This window comes from Bufo bufo, chromosome 5 (assembly GCF_905171765.1).
Source record: "Bufo bufo chromosome 5, aBufBuf1.1, whole genome shotgun sequence".
Classification (NCBI taxonomy): Eukaryota; Metazoa; Chordata; class Amphibia; order Anura; family Bufonidae; genus Bufo; species Bufo bufo.
In genome coordinates, this window is record NC_053393.1 from 8,326,636 (window position 1) to 8,354,196 (window position 27,561).

The following is a 27,561-nucleotide window of genomic DNA, read 5'->3' on the forward strand; positions in this document are numbered from 1 at the left end:
ACTGCTTTGCACACTCTTGGCATTCTCTTAATGAGCTTCAAGAGGTAGTCCCCTGAAATGGTCTTCCAACAGTCTTGAAGGAGTTCCCAGAGATGCTTAGCACTTGTTGGCCCCTTTGCCTTCACTCTGCGGTCCAGCTCACCCCAAACCATCTCCATTGGGTTCAGGTCCGGTGACTGTGGAGGCCAGGTCATCTGGCGCAGCACCCAATCACTCTCCTTCATGGTCAAATAGCCCTTACTTTCAAAGTTTTCCCAATTTTTCGGCTGACTGACTGACCTTCATTTCTTAAAGTAATGATGGCCACTCGTTTTTCTTTACTTAGCTGCTTTTTTCTTGCCATAATACAAATTCTAACAGTCTATTCAGTAGGACTATCAGCTGTGTATCCACCTGACTTCTCCTCAACGCCACTGATGGTCCCAACCCCATTTATAAGGCAAGAAATCCCACTTATTAAACCTCACAGGGCACACCTGTGAAGTCAAGACCTACTGACTACCTCTTGAAGCTCATCAAGAGAATGCCAAGAGTGTGCAAAGCAGTAATCAAAGCAAAAGGTGGCTACTTTGAAGAAACTAGAATATGACATATTTTCAGTTGTTTCACACTTGTTTGTTATGTATATAATTCCACATGTGTTAATTCATAGTTTTGATGCCTTCAGTGTGAATCTACAATTTTCATAGTCATGAAAATAAAGAAAACTCTTTGAATGAGAAGGTGTGTCCAAACTTTTGGTCTGTACTATATATACAGTATACTGTCCTCTGTAGTATGTATATATATATATATATATATATATATATATATACAGTACACTGTCCTCTGTAGTATATACATACAGTATACTGTCCTCTGTAGTATATATATATACAATATGCTGTCCTCTGTAGTATATACAGTAGGATGCGAAAGTTTGGGCAACCTTGTTAATCTTCATGATTTTCCTGTTTAAATCGTTGGTTGTTAAGATAAAAAATGTCAGTTAAATATATCATATATGAGACACACACAGTGATATCTGAGAAGTGAAATGAAGTTTATTGGATTTACAGAAAGTGTGCTATAATTGTTTATACAGAATTAGGCAGGTGCATAAATTTGGGCACTGTTGTCATTTTATTGATTCCAAAACCTTTAGAACTAATTATTGGAACTCAGATTGGCTTGGTAAGCTCAGTGACCCCTGACCTACATACACAGGTGAATCCAATTATGAGAGAGTATTTAAGGGGGTCAATTGTAAGTTTCCCTCCTCTTTAAATTTTCTCTGAAGAGTAGCAACATGGGGGTCTCAAAACAACTCTCAAATGACCTGAAGACAAAGATTGTTCACCATCATGGTTTAGGGGAAGGATACAGAAAGCTGTCTCAGAGATTTCAGCTGTCTGTTTCCACAGTTAGGAACATATTGAGGAAATGGAAGACCACAGGTTCAGTTCAAGTTAAGGCTCGAAGTGGCCGACCAAGAAAAATCTCGGATAGACAGAAGCGACGAATGGTGAGAACAGTCAGAGTCAATCCACAGACCAGCACCAAAGACCTACAACATCATCTTGCTGCAGATGGAGTCACCGTGCATCGTTCAACCATTGGGCGCACTTTACACAAGGAGATTCTGTATGCGAGAGTGATGCAGAGGAAGCCTTTTCTCCGCCCACAGCACAAAAAGTGCCGCTTGAGGTGGGCTAAAGCACATTTGGACAAGCCAGCTTCATTTTGGAATAAGGTGCTGTGGACTGATGAAACTAAAACTGAGTTATTTGGCCATAACAAGGGGCGTTATGCATGGAGGAAAAAGAACACAGCATTCCAAGAAAAACACCTGCTACCTACAGTACAATATGGTGGTGGTTCCATCATGCTGTGGGGCTGTGTGGCCAGTGCAGGGACTGGGAATCTTGTCAAAGTTGAGGGATGCATGGATTCCACTCAGTATCAGCAGATTCTGGAGACCAATGTCCAGGAATCAGTGACAAAGCTGAAGCTGCGCCGGGGCTGGATCTTTCAACAAGACAACGACCCTAAACACTGCTCAAAATCCACTAAGGCATTTATGAAGAGGAACAAGTACAACGTTCTGGAATGGCCATCTCAGTCCCCAGACCTGAATATAATGGAAAATCTGTGGTGTGACTTAAAGAGAGCTGTCCATGCTCGGAAGCCATTAAACCTGAATGAACTAAAGATGTTTAGTAAAGAGGAATGGTCCAAAATACCTTCAACCAGAATCCAGACTCTCATTGGAACCTACAGGAAGCGTTTAGAGGCTGTAATTTCTGCAAAAGGAGGATCTACTAAATATTGATTTCATTTCTTTTTTGTGGTGCCCAAATTTATGCACCTGCCTAATTTTGTTTCAACAATTATAGCACACTTTCTGTAAATCCAATAAACTTAATTTCACTTCTCAAATATCACTGTGTGTGTCTCCTATATGATATATTTAACTGACATTTTTTATCGTAACAACCAACGATTAATACAGAAAAATCATGACCATTAACAAGGTTGCCCAAACTTTTGCATCCCACTGTACATACAGTTTACTGTCCTCTGTAATATAGGGGAAATTGGTTACCTGGAATTTTTTTTATTTTTTAGTCCGAAGGCATCACATAATTGGTTAATCGTGTCTCATTCGCTTCCTAGGACCGCCCACCTAGATAAATCACACAATTAGTATAATGAGTATATATACACGCCCTCCGCCACCCTGCTTAGTGTTTTTAAAAAATAGATTCAGACCATAACTGCAGTACAAAAAATTTATTAGGGAGGGTAAACATGTGCTGCCTTCGGACTCAAGGAAAGCAAATTTCCAGGTAACCAATTTTCCCTTTCCAGTTTCGTCCTCGGCAGCACATAATGGGATTGTATAGATCATAAAGGGGGGGTATACTAATATAAGACTGCACTTAGAACCCCAGTGCCGAAGGCTGAGCTCTTAGCATCGATGTCCAGTCGGTAATGCTTCACAAATGTTGATGGAGTGGACCAAGAAGCTGCATTACAGACATCTTCTATAGACACTTGTGCTTGTTCTGCCCAGGATGCTGCTGTAGCTCTTGTTGAGTGGACTCTTATCGGAAAAGGAGGGGATTCGCCCTCTAATTTGTAGGCCTCTACAATAACGGGTTTTATCCATCTTGCAAGAGTGTCCTTAGATGTTTTCTGACCTCTTCTAGGTCCAGCAAATAACAGAAACAAATTTTCATCTGTTCTGAATTCTCCTGTTCTTAGAAGATAGATTTCCACTGCTCTTTTGACATCTAAAGTATGTAACCGAGTCTGCTCTTCCTTGGAAGGTTCTGGAAGGAATGTTGGAAGAAAAGATTCCTTATTAACATTACAAGATGATGGTACTTTGGGCAGAAAGGATGGCATAGTTCGCAATAGCACCCCTTCTGGTAGGGATCTTAGGTACGGATATCTTGATGATAGAGCCTGTATTTCTCCCAGTCTCTTTGCAGTAGTGATGGCAATAAGGAATAGTACTTTATAAGAAAGCCATTTTAGTTCAACCTCTGATAATGGTTCAAATGGTGGAGCTGTCAACTTCTTTAACACCAAGGATAAGTCCCAGATAGGTATCTGATGTCTATATACCGGCTTCAACCTTTTAACTGCCTTGAAGAATCTAAATATTAATGTATTATTTACGAATTTGCTTTCTGTCATAGCATTGATTGCAGTCATGTGGACTCTCAGTGTATTTGGTGTCCTGTAAGAACTGGAGAATTAAAGCTACAGTAATTTTTGTACGATTAGTTTCAGACATCCAAGATGCAAATCTTTTCCATATCTTTTCATATTTAGCATTACTGGAACTTTTACGGGAAGAAAGTAAGGTATTGATCACTGACTCTGAGAGACCTTTCTCTTCTAACTTGGATTTCTCAGTCTCCAGGCTGTAAGCTGAAGTCTGATCAGGTTCTGATGATATAGAGCGTGCTGTAATAATAGATCGGGGTGAAGAGGAAGTTTCTAAAATTCTCCTTTCGGCAACTGGAGTAGAAGGGGAAACCAAGGTCTTCTGGGCCAAAAGGGGGCTATCAATATAGCCTGAGGCTTCTCTACTAAAACTTTCTGTAGGACTTTCAGGATGAAAATGCATCCACAATCGTGGGGTTGTTGAATTTGTTTAGGGAGAAGAAATTGGGTAGCTTCCTGTTGTGTCTGGATGCCATTAGACCCCACGTCGGTGTACCCCACTTGGCTATAATCTGCTGGAAGTAACGTGGATTCAATTCCCACTCTGCTGGTTGGATTTTCTTCCGGCTCAGAAGATCCGCTTGAATATTCGCATAGCCTCTGATATGCACTGCTCTCTAATTTTGTAGGTATAATTCTGCCCAAGCAAAGATCTCCTTGCATAGGTTCAGTAGGCATAGACTCCTTGTCCCCCCTGTTTGTTTAGGTAAAATACTGCAGGAAGGTTGTCTGACTGAACCAACAATGACTTGCCCTTGAGATCTGCTTAGAAATGACGTAAGGCCAGCTTGATCGCCTTTAGTTCCCTGAAGTTTGATGATTGTCGTTTTTCTCGGTTGGACCACCAACCTTGAATCCACTTGTTCTGGAGATGTGCTCCCCATCCTAGAGCAGAAGCATATGTGGTAATTACTACAGGAGACAAAAACTGGAATATTTTCCCCTTGGATAGATTTGTTTCCTTTAACCACCATTTTCAATCATACTCAAAATCGTGGATGGTTTCAATCTGACCTGAGCTCCAAGATTGTGATTGTAACGCCAGACCCGTAACATATCCTGTTGGAGATCTCTGATATGAAACTTTGCCCAGGGAACAGCATCTATCACGGCTGTCAGGTGCCCAAGAGTCCTCATTACTCTGTGAACTGAAGGTTTTAGGGAAGATATTAAGGCTGTCACTTCTCTTTTCAAGGATACAATCTTCTGAACTGGTAGATACAGGGTCATGGTACGTGTGTCTATCTGAAAACCTAGGAACCGTTTTGATATGGTAGGGTAGGTGTCAGATTTCTCCAAATTGATTAGGAATCCTAAGGTATGGAGGAGCTTGATGACCTTCTGTAAGTGTGACGTCAGCATGTTCTCTGATGGTGCTGTTATAACCCAGTCATCCTGATATGGAAACACTTGTATGGATTGAAGATGAAGATTTGCTACGGCAATCACTGCAATATTCGTGAATATCCTGGTTGCTGAAGAGAGGCCGAAGGGCAGAGCTTTGAACTGGAAATGTTGTATCTTTCTGTTTTTGAAAATGGCTACTCTCAGAAATTTCCTCGAAGACCTTTATATTGGTATGTGAAGGTAAGAGTCCTTTAAATCTAGTGACGCCATGAAATGAAGCTTTTGGAGCATAGCCGTGACTGATCTTATGTTTTCCATTTTGAAATGGATCTTCTTGATATAACGATTTACGTGATGAAGATCCATGATCAGATGCCACTTTCCCCCTGGTTTGGGCACTGGAAACAACCGGGAATATACTCCTGCTCTTTTTATGATGTATTGGAACTGGTTCCAATGCTCCTTTCTGTAGGAATTCTTCTACCAGCTCTGTAATACGGGGGTCCTATTTTTGATTTAAAAGGAAATGATCCCTTGGACGGTGATGAAATTCCAGAGAGTAACCCTCTCTTATAATTTCCAGAGCCCATTCGTCTGAGGTTATGTTTTGCCAAGCTGAGTAATACTGAGTAAGGCGACCCCCTACTTCCTGATTTCTGGCGTCAGAACTCTTCTTTGGACGGTTTATCAGCCGATTTTTTTCTGGATTTTTCTGATGAAGACCCAAGGAATCTGCAATTTGTTCTTCCTCTTGTCGAGCATCTGCGAAACTCTGATCTTTGAAACCGCTGCCTTCTATAGGGACGAAAAGAACTCGTCTGGTTTCTATGCTTGAATTGCGGGAAGTCTAAGGCTTTGTCATCCTTATTGGCTTATAATAGCTTGTCCAACTGGGAGCCGAATAATTTTCCAGGTTCAAAAGGAAGAGAACATAGGCTATTCTTAGAAGAACTATCTCCTGACCCTAGTTTTAGGCAGATAGATCTTCTAATGGAATTAGAAAGTGAAATGTTCTTTGCTAGGCCTCTTAAATCAGCTGCAAGCTTCATAGTGGGCAACTGCTGGAGTAACTCCTCTCTAGGAATTCTATCTTCTATATCTCTTGCAAGATGGCTTAAGGCACGAGCTACTGGCACAGCGGCCATAGTGGCTTTTTAAGTGAGGCTAGATAAGAATGTAGCCTCTTCAAAAGATTGTCTGCCTTTTTATCCATAGGATCTTTGAATAATGTAGAATCATCAGATGGAAAGAATGATCTCTTTGCAAGTCTAGTGACAGCAGGGTCCACCCTAGACGGAGCTTCCCACTTAGATGACTCGGAGGGGTCTATTTTGTACATGGCTCTAAACCTTGACCCCGTGTCCATTTTCTTAATGGGATATTTCCATTCCTTTTGGATGACAGAATCCAATACCGGATAACTAGGAAAAACACGTGCTCGGATACAGAGCAGCGCCAGGGACACCCCACATGGCTAAGCTGGACTCTGAGCCATGTAACTTGGGACACACCCCACGGTATAAGAGGCTAATATAACAATAGGTGGGCTTCTTACTTCATCCAGAATGAGGACAAATAAAAAACACAAAGCAGGGTGGCAGAGGGCGTGTATATAGTATATACACTCATTATACTAATTTTGTGATTTATCTAGGTGGGCGGTCCTAGGAAGCGAATGAGACAAGATTAACACATTATGTGCTGCCAAGGACAAAAAGGGAAATATATACAGGGAGTGCAGAATTATTAGGCAAGTTGTATTTTTGAGGATAAATTTTATTATTGAACTACAACCATGTTCTCAATGAACCCAAAAAACTCATTAATATCAAAGCTGAATATTTTTGGAAGTAGTTTTTAGTTTGTTTTTAGTTTTAGCTATTTTAGGGGGATATCTGTGTGTGCAGGTGACTATTACTGTGCATAATTATTAGGAAACTTAACAAAAAACAAATATATACCCATTTCAATTATTTATTTTTACCAGTGAAACCAATATAACATCTCAACATTCACAAATATACATTTCTGACATTCAAAAACAAAACAAAAACAAATCAGTGACCAATATAGCCACCTTTCTTTGCAAGGACACTCAAAAGCCTGCCATCCATGGATTCTGTCAGTGTTTTGATCTGTTCACCATCAACATTGCGTGCAGCAGCAACCACAGCCTCCCAAACACTGTTCAGAGAGGTGTACTGTTTTCCCTCCTTGTAAATCTCACATTTGATGATGGACCACAGGTTCTAAATGGGGTTCAGATCAGGTGAACAAGGAGGCCATGTCATTAGATTTTCTTCTTTTATACCCTTTCTTGCCAGCCACGCTGTGGAGTACTTGGACGCGTGTGATGGAGCATTGTCCTGCATGAAAATCATGTTTTTCTTGAAGGATGCAGACTTCTTCCTGTACCACTGCTTGAAGAAGATGTCTTCCAGAAACTGGCAGTAGGACTGGGAGTTGAGCTTGACTCCATCCTCAACCCCACAAGCTCATCTTTGATGATACCAGCCCAAACCAGTACTCCACCTCCACCTTGCTGGCGTCTGAGTCGGACTGGAGCTCTCTGCCCTTTACCAATCCAGCCACGGGCCCATCCATCTGGCCCATCAAGACTCACTCTCATTTCATCAGTCCATAAAACCTTAGAAAAATCAGTCTTGAGATATTTCTTGGCCCAGTCTTGACGTTTCAGCTTGTGTGTCTTGTTCAGTGGTGGTCGTCTTTCAGCCTTTCTTACCTTGGCCATGTCTCTGAGTATTGCACACCTTGTGCTTTTGGGCACTCCAGTGATGTTGCAGCTCTGAAATATGGCCAAACTGGTGGCAAGTGGCATCTTGGCAGCTGCACACTTGACTTTTCTCAGTTCATGGGCAGTTATTTTGCGCCTTGGTTTTTCCACACGCTTCTTGCGACCCTGTTGACTATTTTGAATGAAACGCTTGATTGTTCGATGATCACGCTTCAGAAGCTTTGCAATTTTAAGAGTGCTGCATCCCTCGGCAAGATATCTCACTATTTTTGACTTTTCTGAGCCTGTCAAGTCCTTCTTTTGACCCATTTTGCCAAAGGAAAGGAAGTTGCCTAATAATTATGCACACCTAATATAGGGTGTTGATGTCATTAGACCACACCCCTTCTCATTACAGAGATGCACATCACCTAATATGCTTAATTGGTAGTAGGCTTTCGAGCCTATACAGCTTGGAGTAAGACAACATGCATAAAGAGGATGATGTGGTCAAAATACTCATTTGCCTAATAATTCTGCACGCAGTGTATATACAGTATACTGTCCTCTGTACTATATATGTATACAGTATACTGTCTTTTGTAGTGTATATATATATATATATATATATATATATAAACTGCTCAAAAAAATAAAGGGAACACTTAAACAACACAATGTAACTCCAAGTCAATCACACTTCTGTGAAATCAAACTGTCCACTTAGGAAGCAACACTGAGTGACAATCAATTTCACATGCTGTTATGCAAATGGGTTAGACAACAGGTGGAAATTATAGGCAATTAGCAAGACACCCCCAATAAAGGAGTGGTTCTGCAGGTGGTGATCACAGACCACTTCTCAGTTCCTATGCTTCCTGGCTGATGTTTTGGTCACTTTTGAATCCTGGCGGTGCTTTCACTCTAGTGGTAGCATGAGACGGAGTCTACAACCCACACAAGTGGCTCAGGTAGTGCAGCTTATCCAGGATGGCACATCGATGCGAGCTGTGGCAAGAAGGTTTGCTGTGTCTGTCAGCGTAGTGTCCAGAGCATGGAGGCGCTACCAGGAGACAGGCCAGTACATCGGGAGACGTGGAGGAGGCCGTAGGAGGGCAACAACCCAGCAGCAGGACCGCTACCTCCGGCTTTGTGCAAGGAGGAACAGGAGGAGCACTGCCAGAGCCCTGCAAAATGACCTCCAGCAGGCCACAAATGTGCATGTGTCTGCTCAAACGGTCAGAAACAGACACCATGAGGGTGATATGAGGGCCCGACGTCCACAGGAGGGGTTGTGCTTACAGCCCAACACCGTGCAGGACGTTTGGCATTTGCCAGAGAACACCAAGATTGGCAAATTCGCCACTGGCGCCCTGTGCTCTTCACAGATGAAAGCAGGTTCACACTGAGCACATGTGACAGAGGTGACAGAGTCTTGAGACGCCGTGGAGAACGTTCTGCTGCCTGCAACATCCTCCAGCATGACCGGTTTGGCATTGGGTCAGTAATGATGTGGTATGGCATTTCTTTGGAGGGCCGCACAGCCCTCCATGTGCTCACCAGAGGTAGCCTGACTGCCATTAGGTACCGAGATGAGATCCTCAGACCCCTTGTGAGACCATATGCTGGTGCTGTTGGCCCTGGGTTCCTCCTAATGCAAGACAATGCTAGACCTCATGTGGCTGGAGTGTGTCAGCAGTTCCTGCAAGACGAAGGCATTGATGCTATGGACTGGCCCGCCCGTTCCCCAGACCTGAATCCAATTAAGCACATCTGGGACATCATGTCTCGCTCTATCCACCAACGTCACGTTGCACCACAGACTGTCCAGGAGTTGGCAGATGCTTTAGTCCAGGTCTGGGAGGGGATCCCTCAGGAGACCGTCCGCCACCTCATCAGGAGCATGCACAGGCGTTGTAGGGAGGTCATACAGGCACGTGGAGGCCACACACACTACTGAGCCTCATTTTGACTTGTTTTAAGGATGTTACATCAAAGTTGGATCAGCCTGTAGTGTGTTTTTCCACTTTAATTTTGATGGTGATTCCAAATCCAGACCTCCATGGGTTGAAAAATTTGATTTCCATTTTTTATTTTTGTGTGATTTTGTTCTCAGCACATTCAACTATGTAAAGAACAAAGTATTTCAGAATAATATTTAAATAATTCAGATCTAGGATGTGTTATTTTTGTGTTCCCTTTATTTTTTTGAGCAGTGTAGTATACTGTCCTCTGTAGTATATATACAGTATACTGTCCTCTGTAGTAAATATGTATACAGTATACTGTACTCTGTAGTATATATAAATACAGTATACTGCAAGAAAAAGTATGTGAACCCTTTGGAATGATATGGATTTCTGCACAAATTGGTCATAAAATGTGATCTGATCTTCATCTAAGTCACAACAATAGACAATCACAGTCGGCTTAAACTAATAACACACAAAGAATTAAATGTTACCATGTTTTTATTGAACACACCATGTAAACATTCACAGTGCAGGTGGAAAAAGTATGTGAACCCTTGGATTTAATAACTTGTTGAACCTCCTTTGGCAGCAATAACTTCAACCAAACGTTTCCTGTAGTTGCAGATCAGACACAACGGTCAGGAGTAATTCTTGATCATTCCTCTTTACAGAACTGTATCAGTTCAGCATTATTCTTGGGATGTCTGGTGTGAATCGCTTTCTTGAGGTCATGCCACAGCATCTCAATCGGGTTGAGGTCAGGACTCGGACTGGGCCACTCCAGAAGGCATATTTTCTTCTGTTTAAGACATTCTGTTGTTGATTTACTTCTATGCTTTGGGTCGTTGTCCTGTTGCCAAACCCATCTTCTGTTGAGCTTCAGCTGGTGGACAGATGGCCTTAAGTTCTTCTGCAAAATGTCTTGATAAACTCGGGAATTAATTTTTCCTTTGATGATAACAATCCATCCTGGCCCTGATGCAGCAAAGCAGCCTTAAACCATGATGCCCCCACCACCATACTTCACAGTTAGGATGAGGTTTTGATGTTGGTGTGCTGTGCCTCTTTTTATTCACACATAGTGTTGTGTGTTTCTTCCAAACAAGTCAACTTTGGTTTTATCTGTCCACAGAATATTTTGCCAGTACTGCTGTGGAACATCCAGGTGCTCATGTGCAAACTGTAAACGTGCAGCAATGTTTTTTGGACAGCAGTGGCTTCCTCTGTGGTATCCTCCCATGAAATTCATTCTTGTTTAGTGTTTTACGCATCGTAGATTCGCTAACAGGGATGTTAGCATATGCCAGAGACTTTTGTAAGTCTTTAGCTGACAATCTAGGATTCTTCTTCACCTCATTTAGCATTCTGCGCTGTGCTCTTGAAGTCATCTTTACAGGACGGCCACTCCTAGGGAGAGTAGCAGCAGTGCTGAACTTTCTCCATTTATAGACAATTTGTCTTATCGTGAACTGATGAACAGCAAGGCTTCTGGAGATACTTTTATAACCCTTTCCAGCTTTATGCAAGTCAACATTTCCTTATTGTAGGTCTTCTGAGAGCTCTTTTGTGCGAGGCGTCATTCACATTAGGCAATGCTTCTTGTGAAAAGCAAACCTAGAACTGGTGTGTGTTTTTTATAGGGCAGGGCAGCTGTAACCAACACCTCCAATCTCACCTCATTCATTGGAGTCCAGTTGGCTGACACCTCACTCCAATTAGCTCTTGGAGATGTCATTAGTCTAGGGGTTCACATACTTTTTCCACCTGCACTGTGAATGTTTACATGGTTTGTTCAATAAAATCATGGTAACATTTAATACTTTGTGTGATATTAGTTTAAGCAGACTGTGATTGTCTATTGTTGTGACTTAGATGAAGATCAAATCACATTTTATGACCAATTTGTGCAGAAATCCATATCATTCCAAAGGGTTCACATACTTTTTCTTGCAACTGTACAGTAGAGACCAAAAGTTTGGACACACCTTCTCATTCAAAGAGTTTTCTTTATTTTAATGACTATGAAAATTGTAGATTCCCACTGAATGCATCAAAACTATGAATTAACACATGTGGAATTATATAAATAACAAACAAGTGTGAAACAACTGAAAATATGTCATATTCTAGGTTCTTCAAAGTAGCCACCTTTTGCTTTGATTACTGCTTTGCACACTCTTGGCATTCTCTTGATGAGCTTCAAGAGGTAAACCCCTGAAATGGTTTTCACTTCACAGGTGTGCCCTGTCAGGTTTAATAAGTGGGATTTCTTGCCTTATAAATGGGGTTGGGACCATCAGTTGCGTTGAGGAGAAGTCAGGTGGATAAACAGCAGATAGTCCTACTGAATAGACTGTTAGAATTTGTATTATGGCAAGAAAAAAGCAGCTAAGTAAAGAAAAACGAGTGGCCATCATTACTTTAAGAAATGAAGGTCAGTCAGTCATCCGAAAAATTGGGAAAACTTTGAAAGTAAGGGCTATTTGACCATGAAGGAGAGTGATGGGGTGCTGCGCCAGATGACCTGGCCTCCACAGTCACCGGACCTGAACCCAATCGAGATGGTTTGGGGTGAGCTGGAGTGAAGGCAAAAGGGCCAACAAGTGCTAATCATCTCTGGGAACTCCTTCAAGACTGTTGGAAGACCATTTCAGGGGACTACCTCTTGAAGCTCATCAAGAGAATGCCAAGAGTGTGCAAAGCAGTAATCAAAGCAAAAGGTGGCTACTTTGAAGAACCTAGAATATGACATATTTTCAGTTGTTTCACACTTGTTTGTTATGTATATAATTCCACATGTGTTAATTCATAGTTTTGATGCCTTTATAGTCATGAAAATAAAGAAAACTCTTTGAATATACTGTCCTCTACTATATATATATATATGTATATATATATATATATATATATATATATATATACACTGCTCAAAAAAATAAAGGGAACACTTAAAAAACACAATGTAACTCCAAGTCAATCACACTTCTGTGAAATCAAACTGTCCACTTAGGAAGCAACATTGAGTGACAATCAATTTCACATGCTGTTGTGCAAATGGGATAGACAACAGGTGGAAATTATAGGCAATTAGCAAGACACCCCCAATAAAGGAGTGGTTCTGCAGGTGGTGACCACAGACCGCCTCTCAGTTCCTATGCTTCCTGGCTGATGTTTTGGTCACTTTTGAATCCTGGCGGTGCTTTCACTCTAGTGGTAGCATGAGACGGAGTCTACAACCCACACAAGTGGCTCAGGTAGTGCAGCTTATCCAGGATGGCACATCAATGCGAGCTGTGGCAAGAAGGTTTGCTGTGTCTGTCAGCGTAGTGTCCAGAGCATGGAGGCGCTACCAGGAGACAGGCCAGTATATCAGGAGACTTGGAGGAGGCCGTAGGAGGGCAACAACCCAGCAGAAGGACCGCTACCTCCGGCTTTGTGCAAGGAGGAACAGGAGGAGCACTGCCAGAGCCCTGCAAAATGACCTCCAGCAGGCCACAAATGTGCATGTGTCTGCTCAAACGGTCAGAAACAGACTCCATGAGGGTGATATGAGGGCCGGACGTCCACAGGTGGGGGTTGTGCTGACAGCCCAACACCGTGCAGGACGTTTGGCATTTGCCAGAGAACACCAAGATTGGCAAATTCGCCACTGGCGCCCTGTGCTCTTCACAGATGAAAGCAGGTTCACACTGAGCACATGTGACAGACGTGACAGAGTCTGGAGACTCCAAGTCAATCACCTTTGTCTTGCAGGAACTGCTGACACACTCCAGCCACATGAGGTCTAGCATTGTCTTGCATTAAGAGGAACCCAGGGCCAACCGCACCAGCATATGGTCTCACAAGGGGTCTGAACGTTCTGCTGCCTGCAACATCCTCCAGCATGACCGGTTTGGCATTGGGTCAGTAATGGTGTGGGGTGGCATTTCTTTGGAGGGCGCACAGCCCTCCATGTGCTCGCCAGAGGTAGCCTGACTGCCATTAGGTACCGAGATGAGATCCTCAGACCCCTTGTGAGACCATATGCTGGTGCGGTTGGCCCTGGGTTCCTCCTAATGCAAGACAATGCTAGACCTCATGTGGCTGGAGTGTGTCAGCAGTTCCTGCAAGACAAAGGCATTGATGGTATGGACTGGCCCGCCCGTTCCCCAGACCTGAATCCAATTGAGCACATCTGGGACATCATGTCTCGCTCTATCCACCAACGTCACGTTGCACCATAGACTGTCCAGGATTTGGCAGATGCTTTAGTCCAGGTCTGGGAGGAGATCCCTCAGGAGACCATCCGCCACCTCATCAGGAGCATGCGCAGGCATTGTAGGGAGGTCATACAGGCACGTGGAGGCCACACACACTACTGAGCCTCATTTTGACTTGTTTTAAGGACATTACATCAAAGTTGGATCAGCCTGTAGTGTGTTTTCCACTTTAATTTTGAGTGTGACTCCAAATTCAGACCTCCATGGGTTGAAAAATTGGATTTCCATTTTTCTATTTTTGTGTGATTTTGTTGTCAGCACATTCAACTATGTAAAGAACAAAGTATTTCAGAAGAATATTTAATTAATTCAGATCTAGGATGTGTTATTTTTGTGTTCCCTTTATTTTTTTGAGCAGTGTATATATATATATATACACTTTTAAAAAAAAATAAAGAGAACACTTAACCACCTCAGCCCCCCTAGCTTAAACACCCTGAAAGACCAGGCCACTTTTTACACTTCTGACCTACACTACTTTCACCGTTTATTGCTCGGTCATGCAACTTACCACCCAAATGAATTTTACCTCCTTTTCTTCTCACTAATAGAGCTTTCATTTGGTGGTATTTCATTGCTGCTGACATTTTTACTTTTTTTGTTATTAATCGAAATTTAACGATTTATTTGCAAAAAAATGACATTTTTCACTTTCAGTTGTAAAATTTTGCAAAAAAAATGAGATCCATATATAAATTTTGCTCTAAATTTATTGTTCTACATGTCTTTGATAAAAAAAAATGTTTGGGTAAAAAAAAAAATGGTTTGGGTAAAAGTTATAGCGTTTACAAACTATGGTACAAAAATGTGAATTTCCGCTTTTTGAAGCAGCTCTGACTTTCTGAGCACCTGTCATGTTTCCTGAGGTTATACAATGCCCAGACAGTACAAACACCCCACAAATGACCCCATTTCGGAAAGTACACACCCAAAGGTATTCGCTGATGGGCATAGTGAGTTCATAGAACTTTTTATTTTTTGTCACAAGTTAGCGGAAAATGATGAATTTTTTTTTTTTTTCTTACAAAGTCTCATATTCCACTAACTTGTGACAAAAAATAAAAAGTTCTATGAACTCACTATGCCCATCACGAAATACCTTGGGGTCTCTTCTTTCCAAAATGGGGTCACTTGTGGGGTAGTTATACTGCCCTGGCATTCTAGGGGCCCAAATGTGTGGTAAGGAGTTTGAAATCAAATTCTGTAAAAAATGACCAGTGAAATCCGAAAGGTGCTCTTTGGAATATGGGCCCCTTTGCCCACCTAGGCTGCAAAAAAGTGTCACACATCTGGTATCTCCGTACTCGGGAGAAGTTGGGGAATGTGTTTTGGGGTGTCATTTTACATATTCCCATGCTGAATGAGAGAAATATCTTGGCAAAAGACAACTTTTCCCATTTTTTTATACAAAGTTGGCATTTGACCAAGATATTTATCTCACCCAGCATGGGTATATGTAAAAAGACACCCCAAAACACATTCCTCAACTTCTCCTAAATACGGCGATACCAGATGTGTGACACTTTTTTGCAGCCTAGGTGGGCAAAGGGGCCCATGTTCCAAAGAGCACCTTTCGGATTTCACAGGTCATTTTTTACAGAATTTGATTTCAAACTCCTTACCACACATTTGGGCCCCTAGAATGCCAGGGCAGTATAACTACCCCACAAGTGACCCCATTTTGGAAAGAAGACACCCCAAGGTATTCGCTGATGGGCATAGTGAGTTCATGGAAGTTTTTATTTTTTGTCACAAGTTAGTGGAATATGAGACTTTGTAAGAAAAAAATCAATAAAAAAAAAAAATCATCATTTTCCACTAACTTGTGGCAAAAAATAAAAAATTCTAGGAACTCGCCATGCCCCTCACGGAATACCTTGGGGTGTCTTCTTTCCAAAATGGGGTCACTTGTGGGGTAGTTATACTGCCCTGGCATTTTCCAGGGGCCCTAATGTGTGATAAGTAGGTAAATGACCTGTGAAATCCGAAAGATGCTCTTTGGAATATGGGCCCCTTTGCCCACCTAGGCTGCAAAAAAGTGCCACACATGTGGTATCTCCGTACTCGGGAGAAGTTGGGGAATGTGTTTTGGGGTGTCATTTTACATATACCCATGCTGGGTGAGAGAAATATCTTGGCAAAAGACAACTTTTCCCATTTTTTTTATACAAAGTTGGCATTTGACCAAGATATTTCTCTCACCCAGCATGGGTATATGTAAAATGACACCCCAAAACACATTCCCCAACTTCTCCTGAGTACGGCGATACCAGATGTGTGACACTTTTTTGCGGCCTAAATGCGCAAAGGGGCCCACATTCCTTTTATGAGGGCATTTTTAGACATTTGGATCCCAGACTTCTTTTCACGCTTTAGGGCCCCTAGAATGCCAGGGCAGTATAAATACCCCACATGTGACCCCATTTTGGAAAGAAGACACCCCAAGGTATTTAATGAGGGGCATGGCGAGTTCATATAAATTTTTTTTTTTTGGCACAAGTTTGCGGAAATTGATTTTATTTATTTTTTTCTCACAAAGTCTCCCTTTCCGCTAACTTGGGACAAAAAATTCAATCTTTCATGGACTCAATATGCCCCTCACGGAATACCTGGGGGTGTCTTCTTTCCGAAATGGGGTCACATGTGGGGTATTTATACTGCCCTGGCATTCTAGGGGCCCTAAAGCGTGAGAAGAAGTCTGGAATACAAATGTCTAAAAATTTTTACGCATTTGGATTCCGTGAGGGGTATGGTGAGTTCATGTGAGATTTAATTTTTTGACGCAAGTTAGTGGAATATGAGACTTTGTAAGAAAAAAATAATAATTTCCGCTAACTTGGGCCAAAAAAATGTCTGAATGGAGCCTTACAGAGGGGTGATCAATGACAGGGGGGGTGATCAATGACAGGGGTGTGATCAATGACAGGGGGGTGATCAATGACAGGGGGGTGATCAGAGAGTCTATATGGGGTGATCACCAGTCATTGATCACGCCCCTGTAAGGCTCCATTCAGACGTCCGTGTGCGTTTTGCGGATCCGATCCATCTATCAGTGGATCCGTAAAAATCATGCGGACATCTGAATGGAGCTTTACAGGGGGGTGATCAATGACAGGGGGGTAATCAATGACAGGGGGGTGATCAGGGAGTCTATATGGGGTGATCACCACAGTCATTGATCATGCCCCTGTAAGGCTTCATTCAGATGTCCGTGTGCGTTTTGCGGATCCGATCCATCTATCAGTGGATCCGTAAAAATCATGCGGACATCTGAATGGAGCTTTACAGGGGGTTGATCAATGACAGGGGGGTAATCAATGACAGGGGGGTGATCAGGGAGTCTATATGGGGTGATCACCACAGTCATTGATCATGCCCCTGTAAGGTTCTATTCAGACGTCCGTGTGCGTTTTGCGGATCCGATCCATCTATCAGTGGATCCGTAAAAATCATGCGGACGTCTGAATGGAGCTTTACAGGGGTGTGATCAATGACAGGGGGGTAAATCAATGACAGGGGGGTGATCAGGGAGTCTATATGGGGTGATCACCACAGTCATTGATCATGCCCCTGTAAGGCTCCATTCAGACGTCCGTGTGCGTTTTGCGGATCTGATCCATCTATCAGTGGATCCGTAAAAATCATGCGGACGTCTGAATGGAGCTTTACAGGGGGGTGATCAATGACAGGGGGGTAATCAATGACAGGGGGGTGATCAGGGAGTCTATATGGGGTGATCACCACAGTCATTGATCACGCCCCTGTAAGGCTCCACTCAGACGTCCGTGTGTTTTGCGGATCCGATCCATCTATCAGTGGATCCGTAAAAATCATGCGGACGTCTGAATAGAGCTTTACAGGGGGGTGATCAATGACAGGGGGGTAATCAATGACAGGGGGGTGATCAGGGAGTCTATATGGGGTGATCAGGGGTGATCAAGGGTGAATAAGGGGTTAATAAGTGACGGGGGGGGGTGTAGTGTAGTGTGGTGCTTGGTGCAACATATTACTGAGCTACCTGTGTCCTCTGGTGGTCGATCCAAACAAAGGGGACCACCAGAGGACCAGGTAGCAGGTATATTAGACGCTGTTATCAAAACAGCGTCTAATATACCTGTTAGGGGTTAAAAAAAAATCACATCTCCAGCCTGCCAGCGAACGATCGCCGCTGGCAGGCTGGAGATCCACTTTCTTACCTTCCGTTCCTGTGAGCGCGCGCGCCTGTGTGCGCGCGTTCACAGGAAATCTCGGCCATTGCGAGAGGACGCGCCGGCGCGTCCACTCGGAATGAATCAACCACCTCCAGGACGCGTCTGTGCGTACAGCGGTCCGGAGGTGGTTAAACAACACAATGTAACTCCAAGTCAATCACACTTCTGAGAAATCAAACTGTCCACTTAGGAAGCAACACTGAGTGACAATCAATTTCACATGCTGTTATGCAAATGGGATAGACAACAGGTGGAAATTATAGGCAATTGGCAAGACACCCCCAATAAAGGAGTGGTTCTGCAGATGGTGACCACAGATCCCTTCTCAGTTCCTATGCTTCCTGGCTGATGTTTTGGTCACTTTTGAATGCTGGCGGTGCTTTTACTCTAGTGGTAGCATGAGACGGAGTTTACAACCCACACAAGTGGCTCAGGTAGTGCAGCTTATCCAGGATGGCACATCAATGCAAGCTGTGGCAAGAAGGTTTGCTGTGTCTGTCAGCGTAGTGTCCAGAGCATGGAGGCGCTACCAGGAGACAGGCCAGTACATCAGGAGACGTGGAGGAGGCCGTAGGAGGGCAACAACCCAGCAGCAGGACCGCTACCTCCGCCTTTGTGCAAGGAGGAACAGGAGGAGCACTGCCAGAGCCCTGCAAAATGACCTCCAGCAGGCCACAAATGTGCATGTGTCTGCTCAAACGGTCAGAAACAGACTCCATGAGGGTGATATGAGGGCCCGACGTCCACAGGTGGGGGTTGTGCTTACAGCTCAACACCGTGCAGGACGTTTGGCATTTGCCAGAGAACACCAAGATTGGCAAATTCGCCACTGGCGCCCTGTGCTCTTCACAGATGAAAGCAGGTTCACACTGAGCACATGTGACAGACGTGACAGAGTCTTGAGACGCCGTGGAGAACGTTTGCTGCCTGCAACATCTTCCAGCATGACCGGTTTGGCATTGGGTCAGTAATGGTGTGGGGTGGCATTTCTTTGGAGGGCCGCACAGCCCTCCATGTGCTCGCCAGAGGTAGCCTGACTGCCATTAGGTACCGAGATGAGATCCTCAGACCCCTTGTGAGACCATATGCTGGTGCGGTTGGCCCTGGGTTCCTCCTAATGCAAGACAATGCTAGACCTCATGTGGCTGGAGTGTGTCAGCAGTTCCTGCAAGACAAAGGCATTGATGCTATGGACTGGCCCGCCCGTTCCCCAGACCTGAATCCAATTGAGCACATCTGGGACATCATGTCTCGCTCTATCCACCAACGTCACGTTGCACCATAGACTGTCCAGGATTTGGCAGATGCTTTAGTCCAGGTCTGGGAGGAGATCCCTCAGGAGAACGTCCGCCACCTCATCAGGAGCATGCACAGGCATTGTAGGGAGGTCATACAGGCACGTGGATGCCACACACACTACTGAGCCTCATTTTGACTTGTTTTAAGGACATTACATTAAAGTTGGATCAGCCTGTAGTGTGTTTTTCCACTTTAATTTTGAGTGTGACTCCAAATCCAGACCTCCATGGGTTGAAAAATTTGATTTCCATTTTTTTATTTTTGTGTGATTTTGTTGTCAGCACTTTCAACTATGTAAAGAACAAAGTATTTCAGAAGAATATTTAATTAATTCAGATCTAGGATGTGTTATTTTTGTGTTCCCTTTATTTTTTTGAGCAGTGTATATATATTTATACCATGCTCAAAAAAATAAAGGGAACACTTAAACAACACAACGTAACTCCAAGTCAATCACACTTCTGTGAAATCAAACTGTCCACTTAGGAAGCAACACTGAGTGACAATAAATTTCACATGCTGTTGTGCAAATGGGATAGAAAACAGGTGGAAATTATAGGCAATTGGCAAGACACCCCCAATAAAGGAGTGGTTCTGCAGGTGGTGACCACAGATCCCTTCTCAGTTCCTATGCTTCCTGGCTGATGTTTTGGTCACTTTTGAATGCTGGCGGTGCTTTCACTCTAGTGGTAGCATGAGACGGAGTCTACAACCCACACAAGTGGCTCAGGTAGTGCAGCTTATCCAGGATGGCACATCAATGCAAGCTGTGGCAAGAAGGTTTGCTGTGTCTGTCAGCGTAGTGTCCAGAGCATGGAGGCGCTACCAGGAGACAGGCCAGTACATCAGGAGACGTGGAGGAGGCCGTAGGAGGGCAACAAACCAGCAGCAGGACCGCTACCTCCGCCTTTGTGCAAGGAGGAACAGGAGGAGCACTGCCAGAGCCCTGCAAAATGACCTCCAGTAGGCCACAAATGTGCATGTGTCTGCTCAAACGGTCAGAAACAGACTCCATGAGGGTGATATGAGGGCCCGACGTCCACAGGTGGGGGTTGTGCTTACAGCCCAACACCGTGCAGGACGTTTGGCATTTGCCAGAGAACACCAAGATTGGCAAATTCGCCACTGGTGCCCTGTGCTCTTCACAGATGAAAGCAGGTTCACACTGAGCACATGTGACAGACGTGACAGAGTCTTGAGACGCCGTGGAGAACGTTTGCTGCCTGCAACATCCTCCAGCATGACCGGTTTGGCATTGGGTCAGTAATGGTGTGGGGTGGCATTTCTTTGGAGGGCCGCACAGCCCTCCATGTGCTCGCCAGAGGTAGCCTGACTGCCATTAGGTACCGAGATGAGATCCTCAGACCCCTTGTGAGACCATATGCTGGTGCGGTTGGCCCTGGGTTCCTCCTAATGCAAGACAATGCTAGACCTCATGTGGCTGGAGTGTGTCAGCAGTTCCTGCAAGACGAAGGCATTGATGCTATGGACTGGCCCGCCCGTTCCCCAGACCTGAATCCAATTGAGCATATCTGGGACATCATGTCTCGCTCTATCCACCAACGTCACGTTATACCACAGACTGTCCAGGAGTTGGCAGATGCTTTAGTCCAGGTCTGGGAGGAGATCCCTCAGGAGACCGTCCGCCACCTTATCAGGAGCATGCACAGGCATTGTAGGGAGGTCATACAGGCACTTGGAGGCCACACACACTACTGAGCCTCATTTTGACTTGTTTTAAGGACATTACATCAAAGTTGGATCAGCCTGTAGTGTGTTTTTCCACTTTAATTTTGAGTGTGACTCCAAATCCAGACCTCCATGGGTTAAAAAATTTGATTATCCATATTTTTGTTTGTGTGATTTTGTTGTCAGCACATTCAACTATGTAAAGAACAAAGTATTTCAGAAGAATATTAAATTAATTCAGATCTAGGATGTGTTATTTTTGTGTTCCCTTTATTTTTTTGAGCAGTGTATATATATATATATACAGTATACTGTTCTTTGTAGTGTATATATATACAGTATACTCTCCTCTGTAGTATATGTTCAGTATACTGTCCTCTGTAATATATATATATATATATATATATACAGTATTCTCTCCTCTGTAGTATATATATGGTGTAATGTCCTCTGTAGTATATATACAGTATACTGTCCTCTGTAATATATATACAGTATACTGTCCTTTGTAGTATATATATACAGTATACTGTCCTCTGTAGTATATGTACAGTATACTGTCCTCTGTAGTATATATACAGTATACTGTCCTCTGTAGTATATATACAGTATACTGTCCTCTGTAGTATATACACAGTATACTGTCCTCTGTAGTATATATACAGCATACTGTCCTCTGTAGTATATATACATTATACTGTCCTCTGTAGTATATATATACAGTATACTCTCCTCTGTAGTATATATACAGTATACTGTCCTCTGTAGTATATATATACAGTATACTCTCCTCTGTAGTATATATACAGTATACTGTCCTCTGTAGTATATATACAGAATACTCTCCTCTGTAGTATATATACAGTATACTGTCCTTTGTAGTATATATATAGTATACCAGCCTCTGTAGTATATATATACAGTATACACGCCTCTGTAGTATATGTACAGTATCCTGTCCTCTGTAGTATATATATATATATATATATATATATATACACAGTATACTCTCCTCTGTAGTATATATACAGTATACTGTCCTCTGTAGTATATACACAGTATACTCTCCTCTGTAGTATATATACAGTATACTGTCCTTTGTAGTATATATATATATATATATACAGTATACTCTCCTCTGTAGTATATGTACAGTATACTGTCCTCTGTAGTATATATACAGTATACTGTCCTCTGTAGTATATATACAGTATACTGTCCTCTGTATTATATATATATATATATATACAGTATACTCTCCTCTGTAGTATATATATACAGTATACTCTCCTCTGTAGTATATATACAGTATACTGTCCTCTGTAGTATATATACAGTATACTGTCCTCTGTAGTGTATATACAGTATACTCTCCTCTGTAGTATATATACAGTATACTGTCCTCTGTAGTATATATACAGTATACTGTCCTCTTCTGCGTTAATTACACAGTTTAGTGTCATCTGCAAAAATTGATATTTTACTGTGCAAGCCTTCTACAAAATGTGAGGCAGTGACATGCCTTATATATGAAGGACAGTATGTATCTCCCAGAATGGTGCAGGAAACATATTAAGGAGATACTTAGGCTCCATTCACACATCCGCAATTCCATTCCGCATTTTGCGGAACTAAATTGCGGACCCAATTCCGGGTCCGCAATTCCGATCCTGAAAAAAATAGAACATGTCCTATTCTTGTCCGCAATAGCGGACAATAATAGGCATATTCTCTTAGTGCCGGCAATGTACAGTCCGCAAAATGTGGAACGCACATTGCCGCTGTCCGCTCTTGCGGTTACGCGGATCCGTGGATCCGCAAAACACATACAGATGTGTGAATATACCCTTATTGTGGTTTGCTGTGGTGCCCCTGAGACGTGCCACCTTGGTGGAGTGGAAGCCAGAATCTAGAGTGTCCACTAAGATAGATAGTGGAGATTGGTGTTACCTAGTATAGCTGGTAACAGCTAATCCGGGCCTAGATTTTACTGGGAGTAAGCAAAGATCGAGTGGGTGCTTGCTCCCCATGATTCACTCCGGGGTTTATACGTGGCCCATGTCCATGATTGCGTTTAAAAGTCAGCAGCATGAGGCAGGGTGTGTCTGTTGTGTGAGAGGCTGCAGATCACACCCTGCAAGGCGTGTGTAAAGCAAACACTGGCCTGTGGATGCTTCTAAAGGAGCCCCGAGACTGAAGGACTTTATTGTGGATGACATGAACTGACTACTTGTCCCGGCTGCGATCCGGCTGAACTGAACTGTAAGTTGCTGGAACAAGCAATAAACTGTATTGAAGTGACTTTGTTGTGTCCCGACCTTTCCTCAAAACTGGTCATAGGAGCCCATTACAAAGATAATTAATAAATATATTGAAGAGAATAGGTCCCAGTACTGACCCCTGTGGTACCCTACTAATGACAGTGATCCCTCGAATACTGACCCCTGAGATACCCCACTAGTGACAGTGACCCCTCCAATACTGACCCCTGTGGTACCCCACTAATGACAGTGACCCCTCCAAGACTTATTCCTCTAATACCCCACTAGTGACAGTGACCCTCCAATTCTGACCTTTGTGGTTCCCCACTAATGACAGTGACCCAATCTGAGTGTGTACCCTTAATTCCTCAGTTTTTTATCACTGAGACAGTTACTTACCCACTTACAGACATTTTCCCCTAGTCCGAGCATTCTCATTTTATATACTAACCTTTTATGTGGTACAGTGTCAAATGCTTTGGAGAAGTCCAGATACACGACATCCATTGATTCGCGCTGTCAAGTCTAGAACTTACCTCCTCACAGAAACTGATTAAATTAGTCTGACATGACCAATCCCTCATGAAGCCATGCTGATATGGCGTTGATTGCTTATTTTCATTGAGGTACTCCAAGATAGCATCTCTCAGAAAACCTTCAAACAGTTTACCTACGACAGATGTTAGACTTAAAGGCCTATAGTTTCCGGGCTCTGTTTTTGGACCCTTTTTGAATATTGGCACCACATTTGCCATGCGCCAATCCTGTGGAACACTTCCTGTCAGTATAGAGTCTGTAAATATCAGAAATAAGGGTCTGGCTATGACATTACTTAATTCCCTTAGGATACGGGGGTGTATGCCATCTGGTCCCGGTGATTTATCTATTTTAGTCTTTTTAAGACGCCGCTGATCTTCTTCCTGGGTCAGACAGGGCACTTTTAATGGGGAATTAACTTTTACTTTCTGCATTTCATCTGCCAGTTTATTTTCTTCAGTGAATACAGTGGAGAAAAAAAATATTTAATAGCTTTGCTTTCTCCTCATCACTCTCTACAACTCCCCCCTCATTACTCTGTAGAGGGCTGACACCTACAGATTTATACTGTATACTGTAGATTAATATTGCTCATTATTGTATATAAGACACCTGTAATAACTCCTGCAGATGCCCCTAAAGACATTAGATCATGTTTATCATGTGCAGTATGTGGTGAGTGTGCATGTGCGTTTGTCTGTATATTACACCCATCAGCCATAACATTAAAGGACAGGGTATAATGGAGTACCTGGTGGAAGTAGAACCTGATGGGAGATATTAAGCAGCAAGTGAACAGTCAATTTTTTAAGCTGATTTTTTTGAAAGCAAGAAAAATGGGGAGATGTTAAGATCTGAGAGACTATCATGAAGGTCAGATTGTGACGGACATATATCTGAGTCACAGCATCGCCAAAACAATTGGCCTTGTGGGATGTCCTCAGTGTGCAAGTGGTTAGTACCATCCAAAAGTGGTCCAATGAAGGGCAAATGGTTAACCAGTGACAGGCTCATGGGTGACCAAGCACCACAAATCTACCTGCAATCCATGGAGGAACCATCTCTTTGTCTATAGTTCATAGTATTCTATAATAACTGTAATAGGAATCATCCCTCCATGCCCTCACCTTTTCCTTACACACAGCAGCTATTCTGGGTAAGCAAAGCTGCAATGTAAAGCATAGGTCATAAAGGCAGGCTGAACCTCTGATGAACCAGGAAGTGGATTTCTATAGTAACACAGAGCGGGGACACCAATTCCTACACCCTGCTACTGTCTCCAATGGTTAACAAAGAATGCCATCTGTGCATTTGATTCCAGGTCCTTTGATATTGATATTGTGTCTTAATATATTGTTATGCGACTTATGTATTGTATTACATGTAATATGCATGGTTCACCAGCAGGTGTATCTGGCAGAAACAGATCTTTAGATAGAATGGAACTTACCATTCCATTGTCCCCCCTGTTGGGCATAAGTCAGCTAGTCCTGCTTCCTACCAAGGGAAGAGTTTTAGGAAGCTACAGTCAGTCAAGAGTGGAGTTGGAAAGATACAAGACATGGCACAGTGAGAGGAATGACCCCCCCCCCCCCAACTTCAGCAGGGGTCTCCAAAGGGAAGCAGCTCATAGAGCACACTTACAGTTTATAGGCAGGATATTACGAGGGGATCAATGGCCAAAGGCACTCCACTCAAAGGTACAAGAACTGTGAGAAAGTCTAGCTACCAGACCAAAGCCAGAGTTTAGTACACCAGAGAAAGAGAAAGCAAGGTATCCAAGTTTGCCTGCCAGTTTACCCCAAAACCTGCTGGAGCCAAGAGAAAGACCAAATATTGTCTGGATGCAAGTTTATTCAAGTAAAGCTGTTGAACTTTATAAAGTCTGGACTCTGATTATTCTCCAACTACAACTCTCCCCTTTATTACTATGGAGCCTAACCCTGGGGAGTGACAGTATCCAGGTAGGAGCACCGTGACACACACAAAACTAATGAGGCATCACCACCATTCGGCATTTCTAAACACCTGGGACATGATCGTACCTGGGACGGGGGGCACGGTGAATTTCATAATAACTTCGACTCTTGTAGACAATGCAGCTGAACTGTGTCGCTAACAAAGCTGAAGAATGTCTGCACCTGGCAGCAAAGACAATAACTTGCAGGGATCACCTAGATGGTAGTTCCATGGTATAGAAATGATGAAGGTAGCCTAGGTGTGTACTTGCTATCTCCATCAGGGCTACTGATGTTTATCGGATGGCTCTGCACATAGGAGATATGTTGTGGTCGGAGTACATCCTCTTAAACTGTGTATGGAATGATGTCACCTATGTGTGATATAACAGTGTGTTTTGTTTTGGCAGCTCTACAGAAGGTGGACCGTAATGTCAGCTATGCCCCTGGATTCCTGCTGGCCTCGGATACTGATCATGGCTATCTAATACAATGGCGGGTACACCAAAGACCACTTACCATGCTTCGCACACGTTTACAGGAGCTGCACTACATCGCCAATGAGCTGGAAAACATTGGAGGGGGGCACAATGACCTGGTGATTGTCATAAACTGCATGGCGCACTTTGTTTTATTCCCGGTAAAATTTTACCTGCAGAGGATAAGAAATATCCGTAATGCTGTTGTCCGGTTATTGAAGCGAAGCCCCCAGACCAAGGTCATCATCAAATCTGGTAACACCGGCTTCCTCTATGAACACGGCAGTGACTGGCTGTCCTTCCAGCTGGACACACTGATGAGGGCCGTCTTCTCAGGACTTCCAGTTACATTAATAGATGCCTGGCAGATGACCTCCTGCCATTACCTGCCCAAAGAACTTCACCCTAAGGAAATCATAATCAAGAATATGGTGGACTCGATGCTCTCCTACATTTGTCCAGAATAGGTTGGAACAGACAACATTGTGACAGGAATCCTCATCATCATTACTAGAACATAGGACCAAACCCTCCACCTTCACTATGCCTGAAAGAGACATCACTCAGCTGTTCTGTACAGTATGTGGTGGTATAAAGTATAAAACTGATGGGTTAGACATAAGAAAAAAACACTTACTGCTCTTAATAAAGGTGCAGCCATTGGCTGAATGCTCTTGACTCCCCAAACACCCTTGGCTAGATGAGCGTATATGTTAATCAATTGTCTATAGGGAGAGAGGAGAAAGCTGCTGGCATACACTTCTGTTGGCGTGGTGTTATCTCTTGGAAGAAGGAAAGGATCGAGTACTAAAACGGATATATGTAACTAAGTGAGCACAAGTCAACTTCAGATGGTCACTCTTCCATTTGGAGGAGACTCTAGTTTTGCTGTACCAGTTCTCTGGAATGCTCTGCCCTAAGCAAATACAGTAGATTAATTCACAACATCCAGTTTTAGACACTCGATAAAATATATCTTTTTAGTTTGTCCTATCACATCCTCTGATCTAACTCTCCTCCATTCACCGCCCCCATCCCCATCATTGATCCATCATCAAATATTTACACCCCATGCACTCGTAGGTGCTACAGATATC

At 43.2% G+C, this 27,561-nt stretch overlaps 1 protein-coding gene across 1 annotated transcript in view; it reads left to right on the plus strand.

Moving 5' to 3' along the window:
* LOC121001431 (NXPE family member 3-like) overlaps window positions 1-27,055 on the plus strand; it is a 65,613-nt gene extending 38,558 nt beyond the window's left edge. The window contains exon 6 of the mRNA XM_040432495.1: window positions 26,396-27,055. Within this exon, the coding sequence (XP_040288429.1) occupies window positions 26,396-26,931 (536 nt within the window). The 3' untranslated portion in view covers window positions 26,932-27,055. The remainder of the gene's footprint in view (window positions 1-26,395) is intronic.
* Window positions 27,056-27,561: the final 506 nt, after the last annotated feature.